At 43.4% G+C, this 18,464-nt stretch overlaps 1 protein-coding gene across 1 annotated transcript in view; it reads right to left on the minus strand.

Moving 5' to 3' along the window:
* Window positions 1–573: 573 nt before the first annotated feature.
* The window catches only part of rchy1 (ring finger and CHY zinc finger domain containing 1), a 35,701-nt gene continuing 17,810 nt past the window's right edge, over window positions 574–18,464 (minus strand). Inside the window, exons 5-9 of the mRNA XM_067994537.1 lie at window positions 13,938–13,982; window positions 11,568–11,626; window positions 5,805–5,834; window positions 5,441–5,561; window positions 574–3,460 (exon numbers count right to left, since the gene is read on the minus strand). Of these exons, the coding sequence (XP_067850638.1) occupies window positions 3,341–3,460; window positions 5,441–5,561; window positions 5,805–5,834; window positions 11,568–11,626; window positions 13,938–13,982 (375 nt within the window). The 3' untranslated portion in view covers window positions 574–3,340. The remainder of the gene's footprint in view (window positions 3,461–5,440; window positions 5,562–5,804; window positions 5,835–11,567; window positions 11,627–13,937; window positions 13,983–18,464) is intronic.

Raw genomic sequence — 18,464 nt, forward strand, 5'->3', positions numbered from 1 at the left:
TATCTTATAAACTTCGATCAGATCACCCCTTAACCTTCGAAACTCCAGAGAATACAACCCCAATTTGTGTAATCTCTCCTCGTAACTTAACCCTTGAAGTCCGGGTATCATTCTAGTAAACCTACGCTGCACTCCCTCCAAGGCCAATATGTCCTTCCGAAGGTGCAGTGCCCAGAACTGCTCACAGTACTCCAGGTGCGGTCTAACCAGGGTTTTGTACAGCTGCAGCATAACTTCTGCCCCCTTGTACTCTAGTACTCTAGATATAAAGGCCAGCATTCCATTTGCCTTCTTGATTATTTTCTGCACCTGTTCATGACACTTCAATGATCTATGTACCTGTACCCCTAAGTCCCTTTGGATATCCACTGTTTTTAACTTTTTACCATTTAGAAAGTACCCTGGTCTATCCTTTTTTGATCCAAAGTGAATGACCTCACATTTGTCTACATTGAATTCCATTTGCCAGAGTTTTGCCCATTCAAATAATGTTCAACAGAGTAGAGGAACAAAGCTATAAGGAATCCCTACAAGCACAATTACAGGTGGGAAAAAAAAAAATCAGAAAAGGGCCAAATGGTACTTTGGGTTTTATATAGTTGCATTAAATACAATCCAAAGAAATTATGTTCAATCTATGCCAAGAATTGGTTAAGCCACAGTTGGAGCATCTTGTACATTTTGGACGCCCCATGATAGAACGGATACTGGAGCCAAAGAAAAGTGCAACACAGATTTATTAGGACAATATCTGGGACGAAAGACATGAAAAACTAGGGCTGTATCCACTGGAGTGGAGAAGGTTCAAGAGGAAATCTAATGGAAGCGCTCAAACTTAAAAATTAACAAAAGGGGGCATAAACTAATGTCCTTTAGGGAAGGGAGCCTGCCATTACTTACCTGTTCTGGCCTATATGTGACTCCAGTCCCACTCCAACATGGTCGATTCTTAACTGCCCTCTGAAGTGGCTTATAGCAAGGCCCTCCGTTATATCCAGGGTAACTAGGGATGGGCAATAAATGCCGGCCTTGCCTGCGACACCCACAACCCGAGAATTAATTTTAAAAAACTTAACGTTAGTAGAAGCATAAAAGGATAAGTTAGAAGAAACCTTTTTTTCCCCACACAAAGGGTTATTAGGATTACCAGAAACGGCGATTTGCCATTCGGTGTCTTGGGATGTTTTGCTGTGTTACAGGTGCTTTATAAACACAAGAAGTTGGTGTATTGATGCTAATTCACTCCCAGCATTTAAGGAATAAACACTTGAAGGAAAAATTAAAAGGCAGGGTAACAGAGCCAGAATAGACACCTACAATGTGGAGCATGCAGTGGCTCGGGCATTATGGGCTGAGATAGCCTCACTCTATGTTTAAATTTCAAGCATGCTGTGCAATAAGATAGCGAACAAAACGGATCAACAATCTCCATGGAGGGAAAAAGATCACACGCCAGAAGCAGGATATAAGAACCAAGATATGAAGAAAACAAAACCCTGACATTTTTACAACAAATTCAATTTTCATGGAGTGCCAAGTTTTTCCCTCACATTTTCACCAGGTTGAAGTTATTCAATTTTTGAACAGCCTGGACCAATGGTTCCTGTATTAATATCAAATTATACTGTTACCATGAATGAATGAATAGCATCCAGTGAATGGAGCATCAAACCATTACACACATTCTTCGACCCAAATTGACCGTGTGCATGCCCATTGTGTTTCTAGGGTTATAAACATTTGCCATGTGTGGTAACTCAGTATCCACAGACATATTAAAGAAAGAACTTGTATTTATACAGCGCCTTTTTTTCACAACCTCAGGATGTCAGCCAATGAAGTACTTTTGAAGTGTAGTCACTGTTGTAATGTAGGGAAACGCGGCAGCCAATTTGCGCACAGCAAAATCCCACAAACTGCAATGAGATAAATGACCACTTAATCTGTTTTCGTGATGTTGGTTGAGGGATAAATGTTGGCCTGGACACTGGAAGAACTCCCCTGCTCTTCTTCGAAATAGTGCCATAGAATCTTTTACGTCCACCTGAGGGGGGCAGACGGAGCCTTAGTTTAACATCTCACCTGAAAGATGGCACCTCCAACAGTGCAGCACTCCCTCAGTACTGCAATGGGATTGTCAGCCTGGATTTTTGAGCTCAAGTCTCTGGAGTGGGGCTTGAACCCATGACCTTCTGACTCAGAGGCGAGAGAGCTGCCCGCTGAGCTGACACATATTAAGCAGGAAGCACATCGCGGGCGGGCAAGCTGTGATTTTCCTGGGTTGCGCTCACTGCAAGCGACATTCCCCACTTGGGAGAGCCAGATTACAGAATGACCTTTTTAGAATTAAAGGATGAAAAAGACACTGAAAAATAAGGGACTACAAAATGAAATACCAAAAGTCACAAAAATGCTCCTGGGAAAATGATATAGAAGATTCTAGACACCAATCATAGTAGTTAAAATAATGTTACAGAATGTAGACATGGAAATATCAGTATAAACTAAATCCAATTTCCAAAACCTAGCATAATTTTTTTTTTAACGCTTTCATGGTGCTTGAATGATATTTAAAGAATGAATGTTGTGCTGCTGAGCATTTTGGGCAGGAGCGTTATATAATCGCACAAACATACAATCCTCGCACTGCCTTTTTTTTTTAAGCAACCCAGTGTCTGAGGAGTGAATGACCTATAGGATCAATTAAAACCTGAAGACAGTTTTAGACACACTGAACTCACTCATAACTTGGACATAAAGAATGCGAGTATTTTTACGCTGGCTCTTCACAAGTCTTATTGCTGCAGCCATTGATGGGAGAAGCCAGGGTTTAAGCACAGAATGTTTCCAACCTCTGTGTGCTCTTGAAAAGAATATTGTGGCTAAGAGGAATTCCATTTGAGATTTTGAGTTACAAGATAGCACACAAAATTTCCTATAATCATGATTACAGGAGATGGGCCCCAATGTGCTCCCATTTCCAAAGGTGACCTAACATCTCAGTGCACTAACTGAAAGATCAGTTATTCTAGATAGAAGACAATGGCTAGTTTGCCAAGCTCAACACAAACTGGAAAATTGTTTCAAGTTTACCAGGCATGCACACGGCAAATGGGGAAAAAATACAAAAAACATACATCTAAGAGTTTCTGGATCACTGGCCCCCGAAACTTTTGAGTTACATTACATGAACGGCAATTATAAATGACAATGACATGGATGTTTTCAGCTGGTTAATTGGAAAAATGTCAAAGCAAGTTAGTCAACCAGATATTTGAAGTCCACTTTCAGGAGGTTTAATTGAGATTTCTACAGGATGGCATGCTGTGCATCATTGCTGTTACTGTGGTGCGATCAGTCCTCCATCTTGGGCCGTGTTGTAAGATCCACATCCGCTGCACTTCAAACCCAACACGTGGAATGGCGCAGTGCTGTGAAGCTGGCAGTCATTACACATGATCTGTAAAAGTAATCACACAATCATGTAGCATTCATTCGAGGCGGATGACAGAATGTGCCATGCACACTAAAAAGAAAACAAAGACAGACTTACATTTCTATAGCGCCTTTCATGACCTCAGGACGTCCCAAAGCGCTTTACAGCCAACCAAGAATTTTTGAAGCGTCGTCACTGTTGTAATGTAGGAAACGCGGCAGCCAATTTGCGCACAGCAAGATCCCACAAACAGCAATGTGATAATGACCAGATAATCCATTTCCAGTGATGTTGGTTGAGGGATAAATATTGGCCCAGGACACCAGGGAACTCCCCTGCTCTTCTTCGAAATAGTGCTGTGGGATCTTTTACGTCCACCTGACATGACCTCAGTTTAACATGTCATCCGAAAGGCAGCACCTCCCTCAGTACTGCACTGGGAGTGTCAGCCTGGATTTTGTGCTCAAGTCTCTGGCGGGGGACCTGAACCAACAACCTTCTGACTGAGAGGCGAGACCGACTGACACTACTTTCAGAACTGGAATTCTATCACACAATGACAACCCAAAAAACCCAGCAGTATTTAACCTTTTAATTTGTTCCCAGGATTGTGGGTGACAATGGCAAGGCTGCATTTATTCCCCAACCATAATAATTGAATGACTTGTTAGGCCACTTCAACATAGTCTAGGACTAGAGTCACATGTAGACCAGATCAGGTACGGGTAGCAGGTTCACCTTTCTGAAGGATATTAATTAACAATCCAGCAGCTTTCATGGTGATTTTCCTTGGTGCTAGCCCACAAATTACCAGATTTATTGAATTCAATTATAGGACATGGCATGTGGGATTTGAACTCCTGACCTCTGGGTTGCTAGTGCATTACTATAATTACTATATGCTCAACAGCTCTAAGTAACAGCGCTAGTAAACAAATACGATTCCTCTCCACGAGTAAATAAGCTAAAACAACCTTTTTTATTTCAGCCATTACTGTGCTTTGTTTATACAGTGTATTTTTTTATACAGAATCATACAGCACAAAAGACAGACATTCAGCCCATCGTGCCTGTGCCAGCTCCTTGAAAGAGCTATCCAATTAGTCCCATTCCTCTGCTCTTTCCCAATACCCTGCTATTTTTACATTAATTTGTTTTCATACACCCATTCATTCATTCCCATTCTTGAGGTTTGATTTACTCACTAAACGTGATTTGCTCTACTAGTGAATTGACTATGATTCTATGTTGGCACGTCCATTGGTGAATTCACAAGGTGTCTTACAAATCTGATAGTGATAATTCAGGAAAGACTGTACCGGCTGGGACTCTTTTCTCCAGAAAAGAGAAGGCTGAAAGGTGACCTGACAGAGGTCTTTAAAATGATGAAGCGGTTCGATAGGGTAGACATAGAGAAGATGTTTCTACTTGTGGGGGAATCCAAAACTATGGGCCCTAAATATAAGATAGTCACTAATAAATCCAATAAGAAATTCAGGAGAAACTTATTTACCCAGAGAGTGGTGAGAATGTGGAACTTGCTACCACAAGGAGTAGTTGAGGCGAATAGCATAGATGCATTTAAGGGGAAGCTAGATAAACACGAGGGAGAAGGTTAGACGAAGTAGGATGGGAGGATGCTCGTGTGGAGCATAAACACCGGCATAGACCAGTGGGCCGAATGGCCTGTTTCTGTGCTGTAAAACTCTATACAATTCAACTTTTTTGTCCCCTTTCAGGTTGCTTGCCACTGGAAGGATGAGATGCTTTGGGCTGAAGCGGCACTGAAATATTGTGAACAGCTCCTTGCAGTTGTGTAGGTTTCAGAGTGGCTTTAGTAAATTAGGTCAAGTTTACATAAGGGCAAGGCCTCGATAGTACTCTCACTGCAGTATTTTCTGCTGAACCCCAGACATTAAGTTTACACTTGTAAACATCTCTTGGGATTATTGCAAGTGCTGGTAAGCTGGCTGTTAAATATGGGAAGTAAAATTCAGCTCTTACCTTAACAATCATATTCAGATAGTCTGAGGGCATAGGGGTCTGGGCTATTTCTGTGTCTAGTTCCTCCCAGTATTTAGACATGTCAACAGCAGACTGCATACATAAAGGACACCGATAGGCTCTGAAAGAACAGGGTTACAGACAGGAGAGTCAAAACGCAATGTAAAAAAGTGAAAGACTGAATTTTCAATTTTGTATCAATAAAAAAATGATTCCAAGATTTTGCTATAAACAGTGCATTAACAATTGTACCCTAGATACCCTTGATTTACCACTCAGCTGGGCAACACAAGATATTTTGTTAATCATATTACTTATACTCCTTCCACGACCATACACAATACTCACACTTCAAAACACTTACCCTTTATTAAACAGCATTTCATAGCAGGTCCTGGGGGGAGAAAAGAGAGCAAATTATTTTTTGGTTAACATTCAGGCCTTCTGATTTTCATTTCTTTCTCCTTGCATTCAGTTCGAAAGATTGGGTGACGTTATCTGCGAATGAATACATGCTTTTTCAGAACAAAACAGACGGTTTCAAAATCAGAAAACCACAGGTTTAATCAGCAAAACAATTTTGGAACAGGTAAAATACTTCAAATTAATAAAATGTTTACAAATATCTCAGCAAAGTATGACGCTAAAAGGAGCTGAGTGCATCTTCAAAGCTTTCTCTCCTCCTTCCCTCCCCCTCCGTAAAACTTCATTCAACCACCTGTACATAACACAGGCAGCAGAAAGTGCGCTCCTCTTTGATGCTGCTCAGCATTATAGAGAGGCAGTGAGAAAATCTCTGCGCTAAACACAGTGACTGTGAGAGACACAAGAGGACAGCAGTAAAAGCCAACGCTGATGTTGTCGGGTTTTAATCGGGCTCACTCCTAATTTTGGAATTCCTTTTCCAGTGACGTTATCGGGGCCAAGTCTAACATCAGAACACTCATTAACATAAACATACTTGTCATTAAAAAGGATGTGGAGATGCCGGTGATGGACTGGGGTTGACAATTGTAAACAATTTTACAACACCAAGTTATAGTCCAGCAATTTTATTTTAAATTCACAAGCTTTCGGAGGCTTCCTCCTTCGTCAGGTGAACGATGTAAAAAGGAGAAGGTCTGTGCAGTTTATTTGTCTTAACCATCGTCCAATTTTAAGTAATTATCTGGTGAACATCTTAGGTCGGGTCTGTTGCACTTAATTATATGAAAACTGAATTATACCATAAATGAGACATTATAGTCATGAAGAAAGATACAAAAAAATGGCACTTTTATCCCCCATGGGAAAGGTGGTTAAGGGAGGGGGATCTAATAAAGGTTTCAAAATTACAAAAGGTTTTTAGGAGAGTAAACAGTGAAAGATTGGTTCCACTGGTTAGCAAATTGTTAACAAGGAGGCATAGGAGACTCAGGATTATCACTAGAAAAAAAAAGGGTGAAGTTAGAAGAATTTTATCTCACAGAGCGCCATTAAAACATCGAATGTTTCAGCATAAGTGGCTATAGGTGTCAGCTGGGGCTCAGTGGGCAGCACCGTCACCTCTGAGCCAGATGGCTGTGGGTTCAAGTCCCATTCCAGAGACTTGAGCACAAAATCTAGGCTGGCACTCCCAGTACCGGTACTGAGGGAGTGCTGCACTGTTGGAGGTGCCGTTTTTCTGATGAGGTGTTAAACCGAAGCCCCGTCTGCCCTCTCAGGCGGAGGTAAAAGATCCCTATTTCGAAGAAGAGCAGGGGAGTTCGCCCCAATGTCCTGGCCACTATTTATCCCTCAACCAACATCACTGAAAAAACAGATTATCTGATTATCATCACATTGCTGCTTGTGGGACCTTGCTGTGTGCAAATTGGCTGCCGCGTTTCCTACATTACAGTGACTACACTTCAAAAGTACTTCATTGGCTGTAAAGTGCTTTGGAACATCCTGAGGTTGTGAAAGACGCTATATAAATGCAAGTCTTTCTTTTATTGAAGCTGTGACTATCTCATCTAAAATGGAATGGGATGAGTATTTGAAAGGATATAGGGAACGGGCCGGGAAATGGGATTAGAGTAGATAGGTCGAATAAGCAGAAGAGATTAAATGGCTATATTTTCTTTAAATGCTGACATGGAAAGATGAGACTATAGAATACGTAGTTTGAAGCTATCAGGCTGTTACTGAGCTGCAAAGTTAATTTGAAGGGACACAACAGGCCACCATTAGTAGAATACCATTAGGCAGAAAGAAACAAAATTTACAGCACAGAAACAGGCCATTCGGCCCAACAGGTCTATGCTGGTGTTTATGCTCCACTCGAGCCTCCTTCCACCCTACATCATCTCACCCTATCAGCATATCCTTCTATTCCTTTCTCCCTCATGTGTTTATCCAGCTGCCCCTTAAATGTATCTATTCTATTCGCCTCAACTACTCCTTGTGGTAGCAAGTTCCACATTCTCACCACTCTCTGGGTAAAGAAGTTTCTCCTGAATTCCCTATTGGATTTATTAGTGACTATCTTATATTTATGGCCTCTAGTTCTGGTCTCCCCCACAAGTGGAAACATCTTCTCTACGTCTACCCTATCAAACCCTTTCACAATTTTAAAGACCTCTATCAGGTCACCCCTCAGTCTTCTCTTTTCTAGAGAAAAGAGCCCCAGTCTGTTCAATCATTCCTGATAGTTATGACCTCAGTGAGTTACAATGGTCTTCCTCTCAAGTGAGATGAACATGGTATTTTATAGAAACAACTGAGTAGTCTATATACCTGGGCGTTTTTTAAAATGCTACCATGTCTTTTTCTATTTTCTCATACAATTCCTCAACCAAGACACTGACAGGCAACCTGCTCCTAGACTTCTGTAACTGGCTGCTCAGAACACCTTGGTGAATTGGACCAGTGTTTTAACTCCCAGACTGTCCAAGAGCCAATGTTCAGTGTCATATAGGAAACACCTGTATTCCATTGAGCATTGCCTTTGACAGTCTGGAAGCATTCAAGGACTCACCAGGTGAGGCTGTCTAGAACTCTGCACTAACATGCTACATCGTTGGACTGCTGAAATTGTTCAACTAATTTTAGTAGGAACGATTATGGAAGTGGATTGTGATTTATTATTCCAAATGCCCCATGGATTGGCTTCAGTTATCTTCAGAGGTACCCACCTGCCACACGGCAACAATGTTGGTCAGATCCCCCAATACTGGACAGTGTGAGGGTGAATCAAACGGCCAGTTAAAATTTTAGCTGCGTGATTGTACAGTTGTTCAAAGATTTATATATTGATTTAAAGCGAGTTTCATATTTCTCTCCAACTGTCAGTCTTTGAAAGGCACTGCTGGCATTTACAGCATCTGTAAGAAAGCCATCACCATGCATCCTTCTCCCCTTTGGACAGACAAGCCCTTGGATGCCCAGAGTATTGTAATCGTTTCTCAGTGACTGGCCACTAAAAATCTCTCTCTCAATCAAGTCTTTCTTTCCCTCTCTATTTCTCTTCTGTACCTGAATTGACTCTAATTCGCCCTATTTCCTTTTCCGTCGTTCCTCTGGGCAGGTCTTTAAAGGGCCCTATTGATGAAGGAATTGAGAGACACAATTGAAAGACTTGCATTTATATATAGTGCCTTAACATTGGGCTCAGAAATTCCCTAAAACACCTCATATACTATGATTGCTTTGAAGTGCAGTCACTGTTGTAATGTAGGTGAATGCAGCATCCATTCTACACATAGCAAGATCCCACAAAGAACAATGCAATTAATACCAGTTAATTTAGGATGGGACGCAGCTGGGAGGGTCCCTCTGTGGTTGTGCCCACATTCACTACCAAAGCTCACACAAAGAACGAACTTGCATTTATATAGCAACTTTCACAACCTCAGGACATCCCAAAGTGCTTTACAGCCAATGAAGCGCTTTCAAAATGTAGTCATTTCATCTATTTTTAGTGGAGGACAGAATTTTGGCCCAGACACCGGGAGCATTTCCTGCTCGCTTCAAATAGTGCCGTGAGATCTTTAATGTCCACCTGAAGCATCTGGAAGAGGCAGACGGGGTCTCGGTTTAACATCTCTAGTGATAGACTTCAAGAGGATAGAGACACTCTGGTGGCATGGGCGGACACGTGGCAGATGAAGTTTAACGCGGAAAAATGCAAGGTGATGCATTTCGGTAGGAAAAATTAGGAGAGGCAACATAAACTAGAAAGCACAATTCTAAAAGGGATGGAGGAACAGAGGGATCCGGGGGTGTATGTGCATAAATCGTTGAAGGTGGCAGGGCAGATTGAGAAAGCGGTTAAAAAAGTATACAGGGTCCTGGGCTTTATAAATAGAGCCATAGAGTACAAAAGCAAGGAAGTCATGATGAACCTTTATAAATCACTGGTTCGGCCACAACTGGAGTATTGTGTCCAATTCTGGGCTCCGCACTTTAGGAAGGATTTGAAGGCCTTAGAGAGGGTGCAGAGGAGATTTACTAGAATGATTCCAGGGATGAGGGACTTAAATTACGTGGATAGACTGGAGAAGCTGGGGTTGTTCTCCTTGGAACAGAGAGAGAAGGTTGAGAGGAGATTTGATAGAGGTATTCAAAATCATGAAGGGTCTAGACAGAGTAGACAGAGAGAAACTGTTCCCATTGGTGGAGGGGTCAAGAACCGGAGGGCATAGATTTAAGGTGATTGGCAAAAAAACTAAAGGTGACATGAGGAAAAATTTTTTTTACACAGCGAGTGGTTAGGATCTGGAACGCACTGCCCGAGGGAGTGGTGGAGGCAGATTCAATCATGGCCTTCAAAAGGGAACTAGATAAGTACTTGAAACTAAAAAATGTGCGGGGCTACGGGGTAGGACGGGGCAGTGGGACTAGCTGGATTGCTCGTGCATAGAGCCGGCGCGGACTCGATGGGCCGAATGGCCTCCTTCCGTGCTGTAACCTATGATTCTATGATTTCTCAATCCTTAAATCTCACTGGTTAAGGAGATAGACTGTTGGTCCCGTCGTTCACCAGGGTCCCAGATGCCCCGTTGCCCGTTATCAGCTCGCACTTCCAGCAACATGCAGGGCAGAGAATTTTCGAGCTGCACGGCGCACAGTGTGAAATGCCCCACACCAGCAAAGTGTCTGGGCCATTATTTCGCTCCAGTCTATTTCTCTCCCTCCTTTCACCACCCCCCCAACATAGATCATTAACTTTCATATGATCCACTAACTGGTAGTCTGGCCTAACTTCACTCAGCTGAGCTCAAATGTATGTCATGAGCAGCCCTGTGACTCCAACTCATGATCCTCAGTTGGCTGAGCACCAATGCTCTTAGAAATTCAATAAAAACTCCTCCTTCCCAACATAGTGCTAGCCCAATTTATTTCAGCGAGAAATAGCGAGGAATTTCAGTTTTTAAACACGCCAAAACATACATTTAAAGCAACATATACTAAACTGAGTTGACTCTATATACATGTGGGAATTTTTTTTTTGGGGGGGGGGGGGGGGGGAGGGGGGAGAATATCAGGTGGAGCGTCAATTTGCTATTGCATGTTTTGCACTACTGCCCACGATGAATTTCACCTCGAAGTGCTGACATGTTCACTGATCAAGGATCAGACTGTGATCTCTTCCCTTCCACCCCACTTCTTCATTTCAAACTCGCCGGTCCAGATACTGAATTAGCTCATAAGTGCTCAGATTACCGTCCCTCGCTCAAATACACACTCTGGCGCAAAAACTGAAGTTCCAGCTGGCAGTGTAAATGGAGTACTGCCTAGCTGGAACCAATATTGTAGCTACAAGTCTGAGAATGGCGGCTGCAGTATGAATGCAGCATAAGGAAGAGGAATACAAATAGCAAAACTGAATCCAAGTTTCAAACCCTTAATCTGTGCCATGCTTTTCATTTCATTATTCACTTTACTTTGGGCAGCTCCCAAGTGTTGACAAATAACCCAGATTGTTCCTGAAGAAATGTATTTTTGAAATCGCTGGATCAAGCACTGTATTTTAATAAACTGGTTTAATGAACGTCTGCAGGTCTCAGACCCTCATCAATTCCTCTTAGCTTTGTGGGCCTCACCAAGATGCACCTTTGCTCTAGAAGTCACGTGTTGCGGTAAAGTTAGAATTTAGTACACTCACTTGTGAAGAAGATGACCACAGGAAAGGACATGTGCCCCAATGCGGGAAGTGTGAATGTCCTATTACAATAAAATGAAACAGTTAAAAGAAAAACACAGTAAAACTAAAGGTAAAGAGAAAAGCAGGGAATCTTGGACTATAGGGTGAATTCACCGACCCCATGCTCCCAGCAGAGAACCACATTCTAAGGGAGCATGGGTCAGAGAATCTGCACAGCACTATTGTAGCCCCATCGCCACCCTGCACTCCATTTGAGTGTGGTACTCCACTGGGAGCTTGGGATCACTGAATTTGCCTGTATATTTAGACTCTAATTGCTTAACCAAAGCCTGGTATTTAATACTACATAGAATGTACAGCACAGAAACAAGCCACGCGGCCCAACTGGTCCCTCCCACCCCTCTTCATCTCACCCTATCAGCATATCCTTCTATTCCTTTCTCCTCATGTGTTTATCTAGCTTCCCCTTAAATGCATCTACACTATTCGCCTCAACTACTCCTTGTGGTAGCGAGTTCCACATTCTCACCACTCTCTGGGTAAAGAAATTTCTCCTGAATTCCCTATTGGATTTATTAGTCATAGAGTCATAGAGTTATACAGCACGGATAGAGGCCCTTCGGCCCATCGTGTCCGCGCCGGCCATCAGCCCTGTCTACTCTAATCCCATATTCCAGCATTTGGTCCGTAGCCTTGTATGCTATGGCATTTCAAGTGCTCATCCAAATGCTTCTTGAATGTTGTGAGGGTTCCTGCCTCCACAACCCTTTCAGGCAGTGAGTTCCAGACTCCAACCACCCTCTGGGTGAAAAAGTTCTCTCTCAAATCCCCTCTAAACCTCCCGCCTTTTACCTTGAATCTATGTCCCCTTGTTATAGAACCCTCAACGAAGGGAAAAAGCTCCTTAGTATCCATCCTATCTGTGCCCCTCATAATTTTGTACACCTCAATCATGTCCCCCCTCAGCCTCCTCTGCTCCAAGGAAAACAAACCCAATCTTCCCAGTCTCTCTTCATAGCTGAAGCGCTCCAGCCCTGGTAACATCCTGGTGAATCTCCTCTGCACCCTCTCCAAAGCGATCACATCCTTCCTGTAGTGTGGCGACCAGAACTGCACACAGTACTCCAGCTGTGGCCTAACCAGTGTTTTATACAGCTCCATCATAACCTCCTTGCTCTTATATTCTATGCCTCGGCTAATAAAGGCAAGTATCCCATATGCCTTCTTTACCACCTTATCTACCTGTTCCGCCGCCTTCAGGGATCTGTGAACTTGCACACCAAGATCCCTCTGACCCTCTGTCTTGCCTAGGGTCCTCCCATTCATTGTGTATTCCCTTGCCTTGTTAGTCCCTCCAAAGTGCATCACCTCGCACTTTTCCGGGTTAAATTCCATTTGCCACTGTTCCGTCCATCTGACCAACCCATCTATATCGTCCTGCAGACTGAGGCTATCCTCCTCACTATTTACCACCCTACCAATCTTTGTATCATCAGCGAACTTACTGATCATACCTTTTACATTCATATCCAAGTCATTAATGTGACTATCTTATATTTATGGCCCCTAGTTCTGGTCTCTCCCACAGTTGGAAGCATCTTCTCTACGTCTACCCTATCAAACTCTTTCATAATCTTAAAGACCTCTATCAGGTCACCCTTCAGCCTTCTCTTTTCTAGAGACAAGAGCCCCAGCCTGTTCAATCTTTCCTGATAGTTAAAACCTCTCAGTTCTGGTATCAACCTTGTAAATCTTTTTTGCACCTTCTTCAATGCCTCTATATCCATTTTATAATATGGAGACCAGAACTGTGCCCCATACTCCAAGTGTGGTCTAACCAAGGTTCTATACAAGTTTAACATAACCTCTCTGCTTTTCAATTCTATCCCTCAAGAAGTGAACTCCAGTGCTCTGTTTGCTTTTTTATGGCATTATTTGCTTTTTGCTGGCATTATTGATACTAGCATAATTTGGTTCCTCTATCATGCAATTATCAAAGTAAAGACTGAGGGTACTACATTACCCAAGAATCTATTATAGTTACTAGTATATGTGCTATTCATGTCTCAGGTTAGCTGCTTCGTAATTATTGCAACTCGTGTATTTAGGCTATGAAGTAAAATGGTTCCCACAGAAGTTAGAGAAGAATTACTAACACTTTATCTGTTATGGCATCAAAAGTTTACAAATTGCCCAATCCAGCCAATGTAAAATGGATAATTTGAACTCATATCTACGTGTTAGTTAGTTTGGTCTCACTGTTTAGCAGTACGGTTCTAGAACAAGGTTAATAGGCAAACGCATGTTCCCAGAAACAAACTTAACACCGATTCTATATTCAACACACAGTCTTGGTGGTTTTGGTCTTACCTCCATGCACACTGGACAGTTTTGCCGTGAAACGTTTTCAACACACTGCAGAAGGAATGAACAGTGTCAGTAACTCACACGCCATTACCCATATTTTAAAAAGAAAATCACAAGCTGTAGCAATGAAACCGATATCTAACAGATTAACGTAAGTTTGACAAAAACTTCAAACTAGGAGTAACATACAAATTATATTTCTCTGGCATTGAGTAACTTCTTAGAACATTTTACAGGGCAGCGGACGAGCAAACATTGAATAGGAGGGAGAAAGATAAGAGAACGATGTGAACAGTGTGAAATCACAAATAGATGGTTCATTAGAAGGCTTTTGAAGGCAGGAAAGGAGGTGACAAAGGGGAGATGCCTTGAGATGGAATTCCAGGGGAGATAAATGGCTGAAACAGCAACTGCCAATCCAGTGGAGGAAGCAGGGAACAAGTAATAGACTGATGTCAGAAGAGTGGAGGGTATATGCAGGGGATGTACACCTGAGGAATATCCCAAAAGGTGGGGGGGGAAGCAGTGAGATCATGGAGGGATTCGAAGGTGAAGACAAGAATCTTAAAGTCAGAGGCGTAGAGAGCAGGCAACGAGAGCTTGGAGAACTCCCGCTTGATGTTGCTAGAAGCATGGATTAGGGTTTCGGTGGCAGAGGGAGAAAGGAAGGGGCACTGGCAGTCCATGCTTCAGAATTGACAGAAAGCATTCTTGGTGATGGCTGAGATGTTGGATCCGAGATTGAGCTCAGGGTGAAGCAGAGTGCCAGAGTTCCACACCTCTGTCCTTAGCCTGAGGTGGCTGCGAGAGAGAATCAAGGTCGGAGACATGGAGGCGCTTCAGAGCGCCGAAAATAAAGCTTCTGAATTTGCCAATAGTTAGCTGGAGAAAGTTTTGGCTCATCCAGGTCTGAAAGTTGGCAAGTACCCCAGTCAATGGAGGTGGAGGGGTAGAACTCAGTATTACCAGTGTACAAGTTAAAGCTGACTCCATGCTTCCAAATGATGCCATTGAGGGATAGCAGCAAATGAGGATGTAGGTGGGGGGGGGGGGGGGGGGGGAGGGTGGAAGGAGAAGCCATTATAGCATCAATGATGCAACATGTAAAAGTAGCGTATGCATAAGTAGAACCTAATTATCACCTTTCCAGAGTCCCCCCAGGATCCATTGCTTGGCCTCACCACTTTCTCATCTACACGTTGTCTCTTGGCCACATCATCCGCAGGCACGGGATCAGCTTCCACATGTACCCCAATGACACCCCAGCACTGCCTCTTCAATGTCAGAATACTTGTCCAATGCCCACTCTTGAAAGAGTTGTGACTTTCTCCAGTTAACATTGGGAAGACTGAAGGCAACTTCTTCAGCTCCCACTTCACAATCCATATCTATCCACACGATCCCCTCCCGGCCATTGTCTTAGACCGTATCAAGACTGTTCACAATCTCAACATCCCATTCAATCCCAAACTGAGCTTCCAGTCGCATACTCTCCTCATCATAAAGACTGCTTATTTCCACCTCCATAACATTGCCTCCACCCCTCCCTGAGTCTATCTGCCACTTATATCCTCATACATGCCTTTGTCTCCTCCAGATTCAATGGCCCCAATTTTAAACGGAGGGCGGGTACAATCCTGCGACCTACTGCAGCTGGAAATTCAGCTGCAGTAGGTCGCAGCCGTGGTCTCTGAACACGACTGAGGGGCGAGCCCGAGACAAGGGAGGCCAAAGGCTCCTTGTGAAGCCAAAGGCTCCTGCTCCTCCTGGCCTACAAGGAAACTTAAAATTAAATTTAATGACAGACTTCCCTGGGCCTCTTCTGGCCCACGATCCACCTCCCGGCAGGTCTGGCTTGACAGGGAAGCCATCGCTGCTCCCCCGCTCAGGCCTCTGACTTAAACTGTAGATCAGGTCCCGATTACATACTTAAAGGCGGCTCCCGTAGCCTTCCTGTGGGTGTCCCGCAAGCCCGCTCAAAACAGCAGGATGACACTGGGACATGGCGGGAGGGCAGTGGGATGAGAGGGGTAAGTGACTGCTCTCATTTTAACTGCCCACCCCGCCCAGTTTGCGCCAGGCGGGGGAGTTAAAATTAAGCCCAATTACTCCAATGCTCTCCCAGCCAGCCTCCCGTCCTTTATAAACTTCAGCTCATCCAAAACTCTGCTGCCCATCTCCTATTCCATACCAGGTCTCGTTCGCACATCACCTCTGTCCTTACTGATCTACACTGGCTCCTAGCCTTCCAATGCCTCATATTTAAAATTGTCATTTTTTTTTTTATTCGTTCATGGGATGTGGGCGTAACTGGCGAGGCCGGCATTTATTGCCCATCCCTAATTTCCCTCGAGAAGGTGGTGGTGAGCCGCCTTCTTGAACCGCTGCAGTCCGTGTGGGGAAGGTTCTCCCACAGTGCTGTTACGTAGGGAGTTCCAGGATTTTGACCCAGCGATGAAGGAACGGCGATATATTTTTTGTTTAACTCCCTCCATGGCCATGCCCCCTCCCCCCGCATCTCAGTAATTTCTCCAGCCCTACTACAAACCCCACCCCATGAACTCTCTTGAACCTCTTACTCTGGCCTCTTGTGCATTTCTCCCTGCCTTCAACCAACCATTGACAGCCATGCCTTCAGCCACACAGAATCCCACTCGAGTGAAATTCCCTCCCTAAGCCCTTCTGCCTTTCCACCTCCCGCTCCTCCTTTCTGATCGTCCCGAAAACCCACATTTTTGACCCAGCTTTTAGTCACACCCGCCAATCCTTCCTCCTTTAGCTCGGAATCCTTTTATCCTCAAGTGTTTCGGGACACTATTGTACTTTAACGTCACTAGTTATATAAATGCGAATAGTTGTCGTTTTCAAGTTCTCAGATTGCCAATCTCAATTGGCCTCCCCTTGCACTCTTGTGCTATTTATAGCTCCTCTTGCTGTCATCTAGATTTTCAATAAACAAAAGCACAGCACCAGAACTGAGATATTAAAGTTGCTTATGCGACTACTTCAGCTGGCTTTTGTCTTCAGTTGCAGTTTGATTAAAAAACAACTGGAGTATTTTTGATGAAATTTCTTATTCTAGCTTTAGTTTCTGAAAACTGACACCAGGGCTTCAACTTTTCCTCGTTCTGGGCTTGACGCCCATTTCCTGACGCCAGTTTCTAGAGGCTGAGGAGGCTACAAATATCACTAACAAAATGGTTTTGCTTTTTATAATATTTATAGGGAGAAACTGTTTCCACTGGTACCGATTTAAGGTGATTGGCAAAAGAACCAGAGGGGGAGATGGGGAGAATTTTTTTTACGCAGCGAGTTGTGATGATCTGGAATGCGCTGCCTGAAAGGGCGGTGGAAGCAGATTCAATAATAACTTTCAAAAGGGAATTGGATAAATACTTAAAAAGGAAAAAAAACTGCAGGGCTATGGGGAAAGAGCAGGGAGAGTGGGACTAATTGGATAGCTCTTCCAAAGAGCCAGGACAGGCACAATGGGCCGAATGGCCTCCTTCTGTGCTGTGCAATTCTATGATAGAAAATAGGAACAAGAGTAGGCCATGATAATGGCCAAGTTTAAAGTAATTATTTTTTGCGGCTTTAATTGTGGTGGCAGCTCTTTCTTCTGGGGGCATCATTAAATAAGCCCATTTCTGTCAGATAGTCAAGTTACTTAATGATGTTGTTACATGTACTAGTTTTGTTGCAAGCTCTGGTCTCATAGCCTGGGAAGGGGTCAGGAGTGTGGGGGGGGGGGGGTGGCGAGAGAGAGAGACAATAGCAGGAGAAGCCTGTAAATGCTGGTAGCAAAGCTCCTGGACTTCATTTCTGTTATGTGTGGAGTGTTATATTGGAGCTGGTCACATCAAAGCACATTTAATGCTCCTTTTTGATGGAGAGTCTGAAAGGGAGCGAAAAGGGGTGAAGGGTAAAGATTCCAAAGGATGCGATGATCACACCACCAATTCAATACTGCATTCATGCTGAAACCATCTCATCCTATCTGCTAGCGTAATGGCTGCAAGAACAATTAATTTCCTTCCCTAAGGGGCATTAGTTAATCAGTTGGGTTTTTACGACAATCTGACAGACTCAGTCATTTTCACTGATACCAGCCTTTTATTTCCAGAATCTTTTTCTTTAAACTGAATTGAAATTCTCAAACTGCCATGGTGCGATTTGAACTCACGTTCTCTGGATTACTAGTCCAGGCCTCTGGATTACTAGCTCAGTAAATAGGATAATATGCCACATTACAAAATGGAGAACTGTTCGAATGGAACTATTATAATTGTGTGCTATATCTGTCAATTGGCAAAAGGAGAATGTAGGTGGTGGCTGCCACAGCTTGAATGATACTGATGGCAGAAAAACAAATGTTTAAATTCTGATTATGTAGAGAGCAAAACATTTGCCCTCATACAGAGTTTAATTGACTCTTCAAAGTAATGAACTGTTGGAAGATAATAAGCAAAAAGGACCTAGAGGATGGTCTAATTGGGCCCCATGTAGAGTTTCAAAACAGCGTCACACCCA

The sequence above is a fragment of the Heptranchias perlo genome, chromosome 1, assembly GCF_035084215.1.
Source record: "Heptranchias perlo isolate sHepPer1 chromosome 1, sHepPer1.hap1, whole genome shotgun sequence".
NCBI lineage: Eukaryota > Metazoa > Chordata > Chondrichthyes > Hexanchiformes > Hexanchidae > Heptranchias > Heptranchias perlo.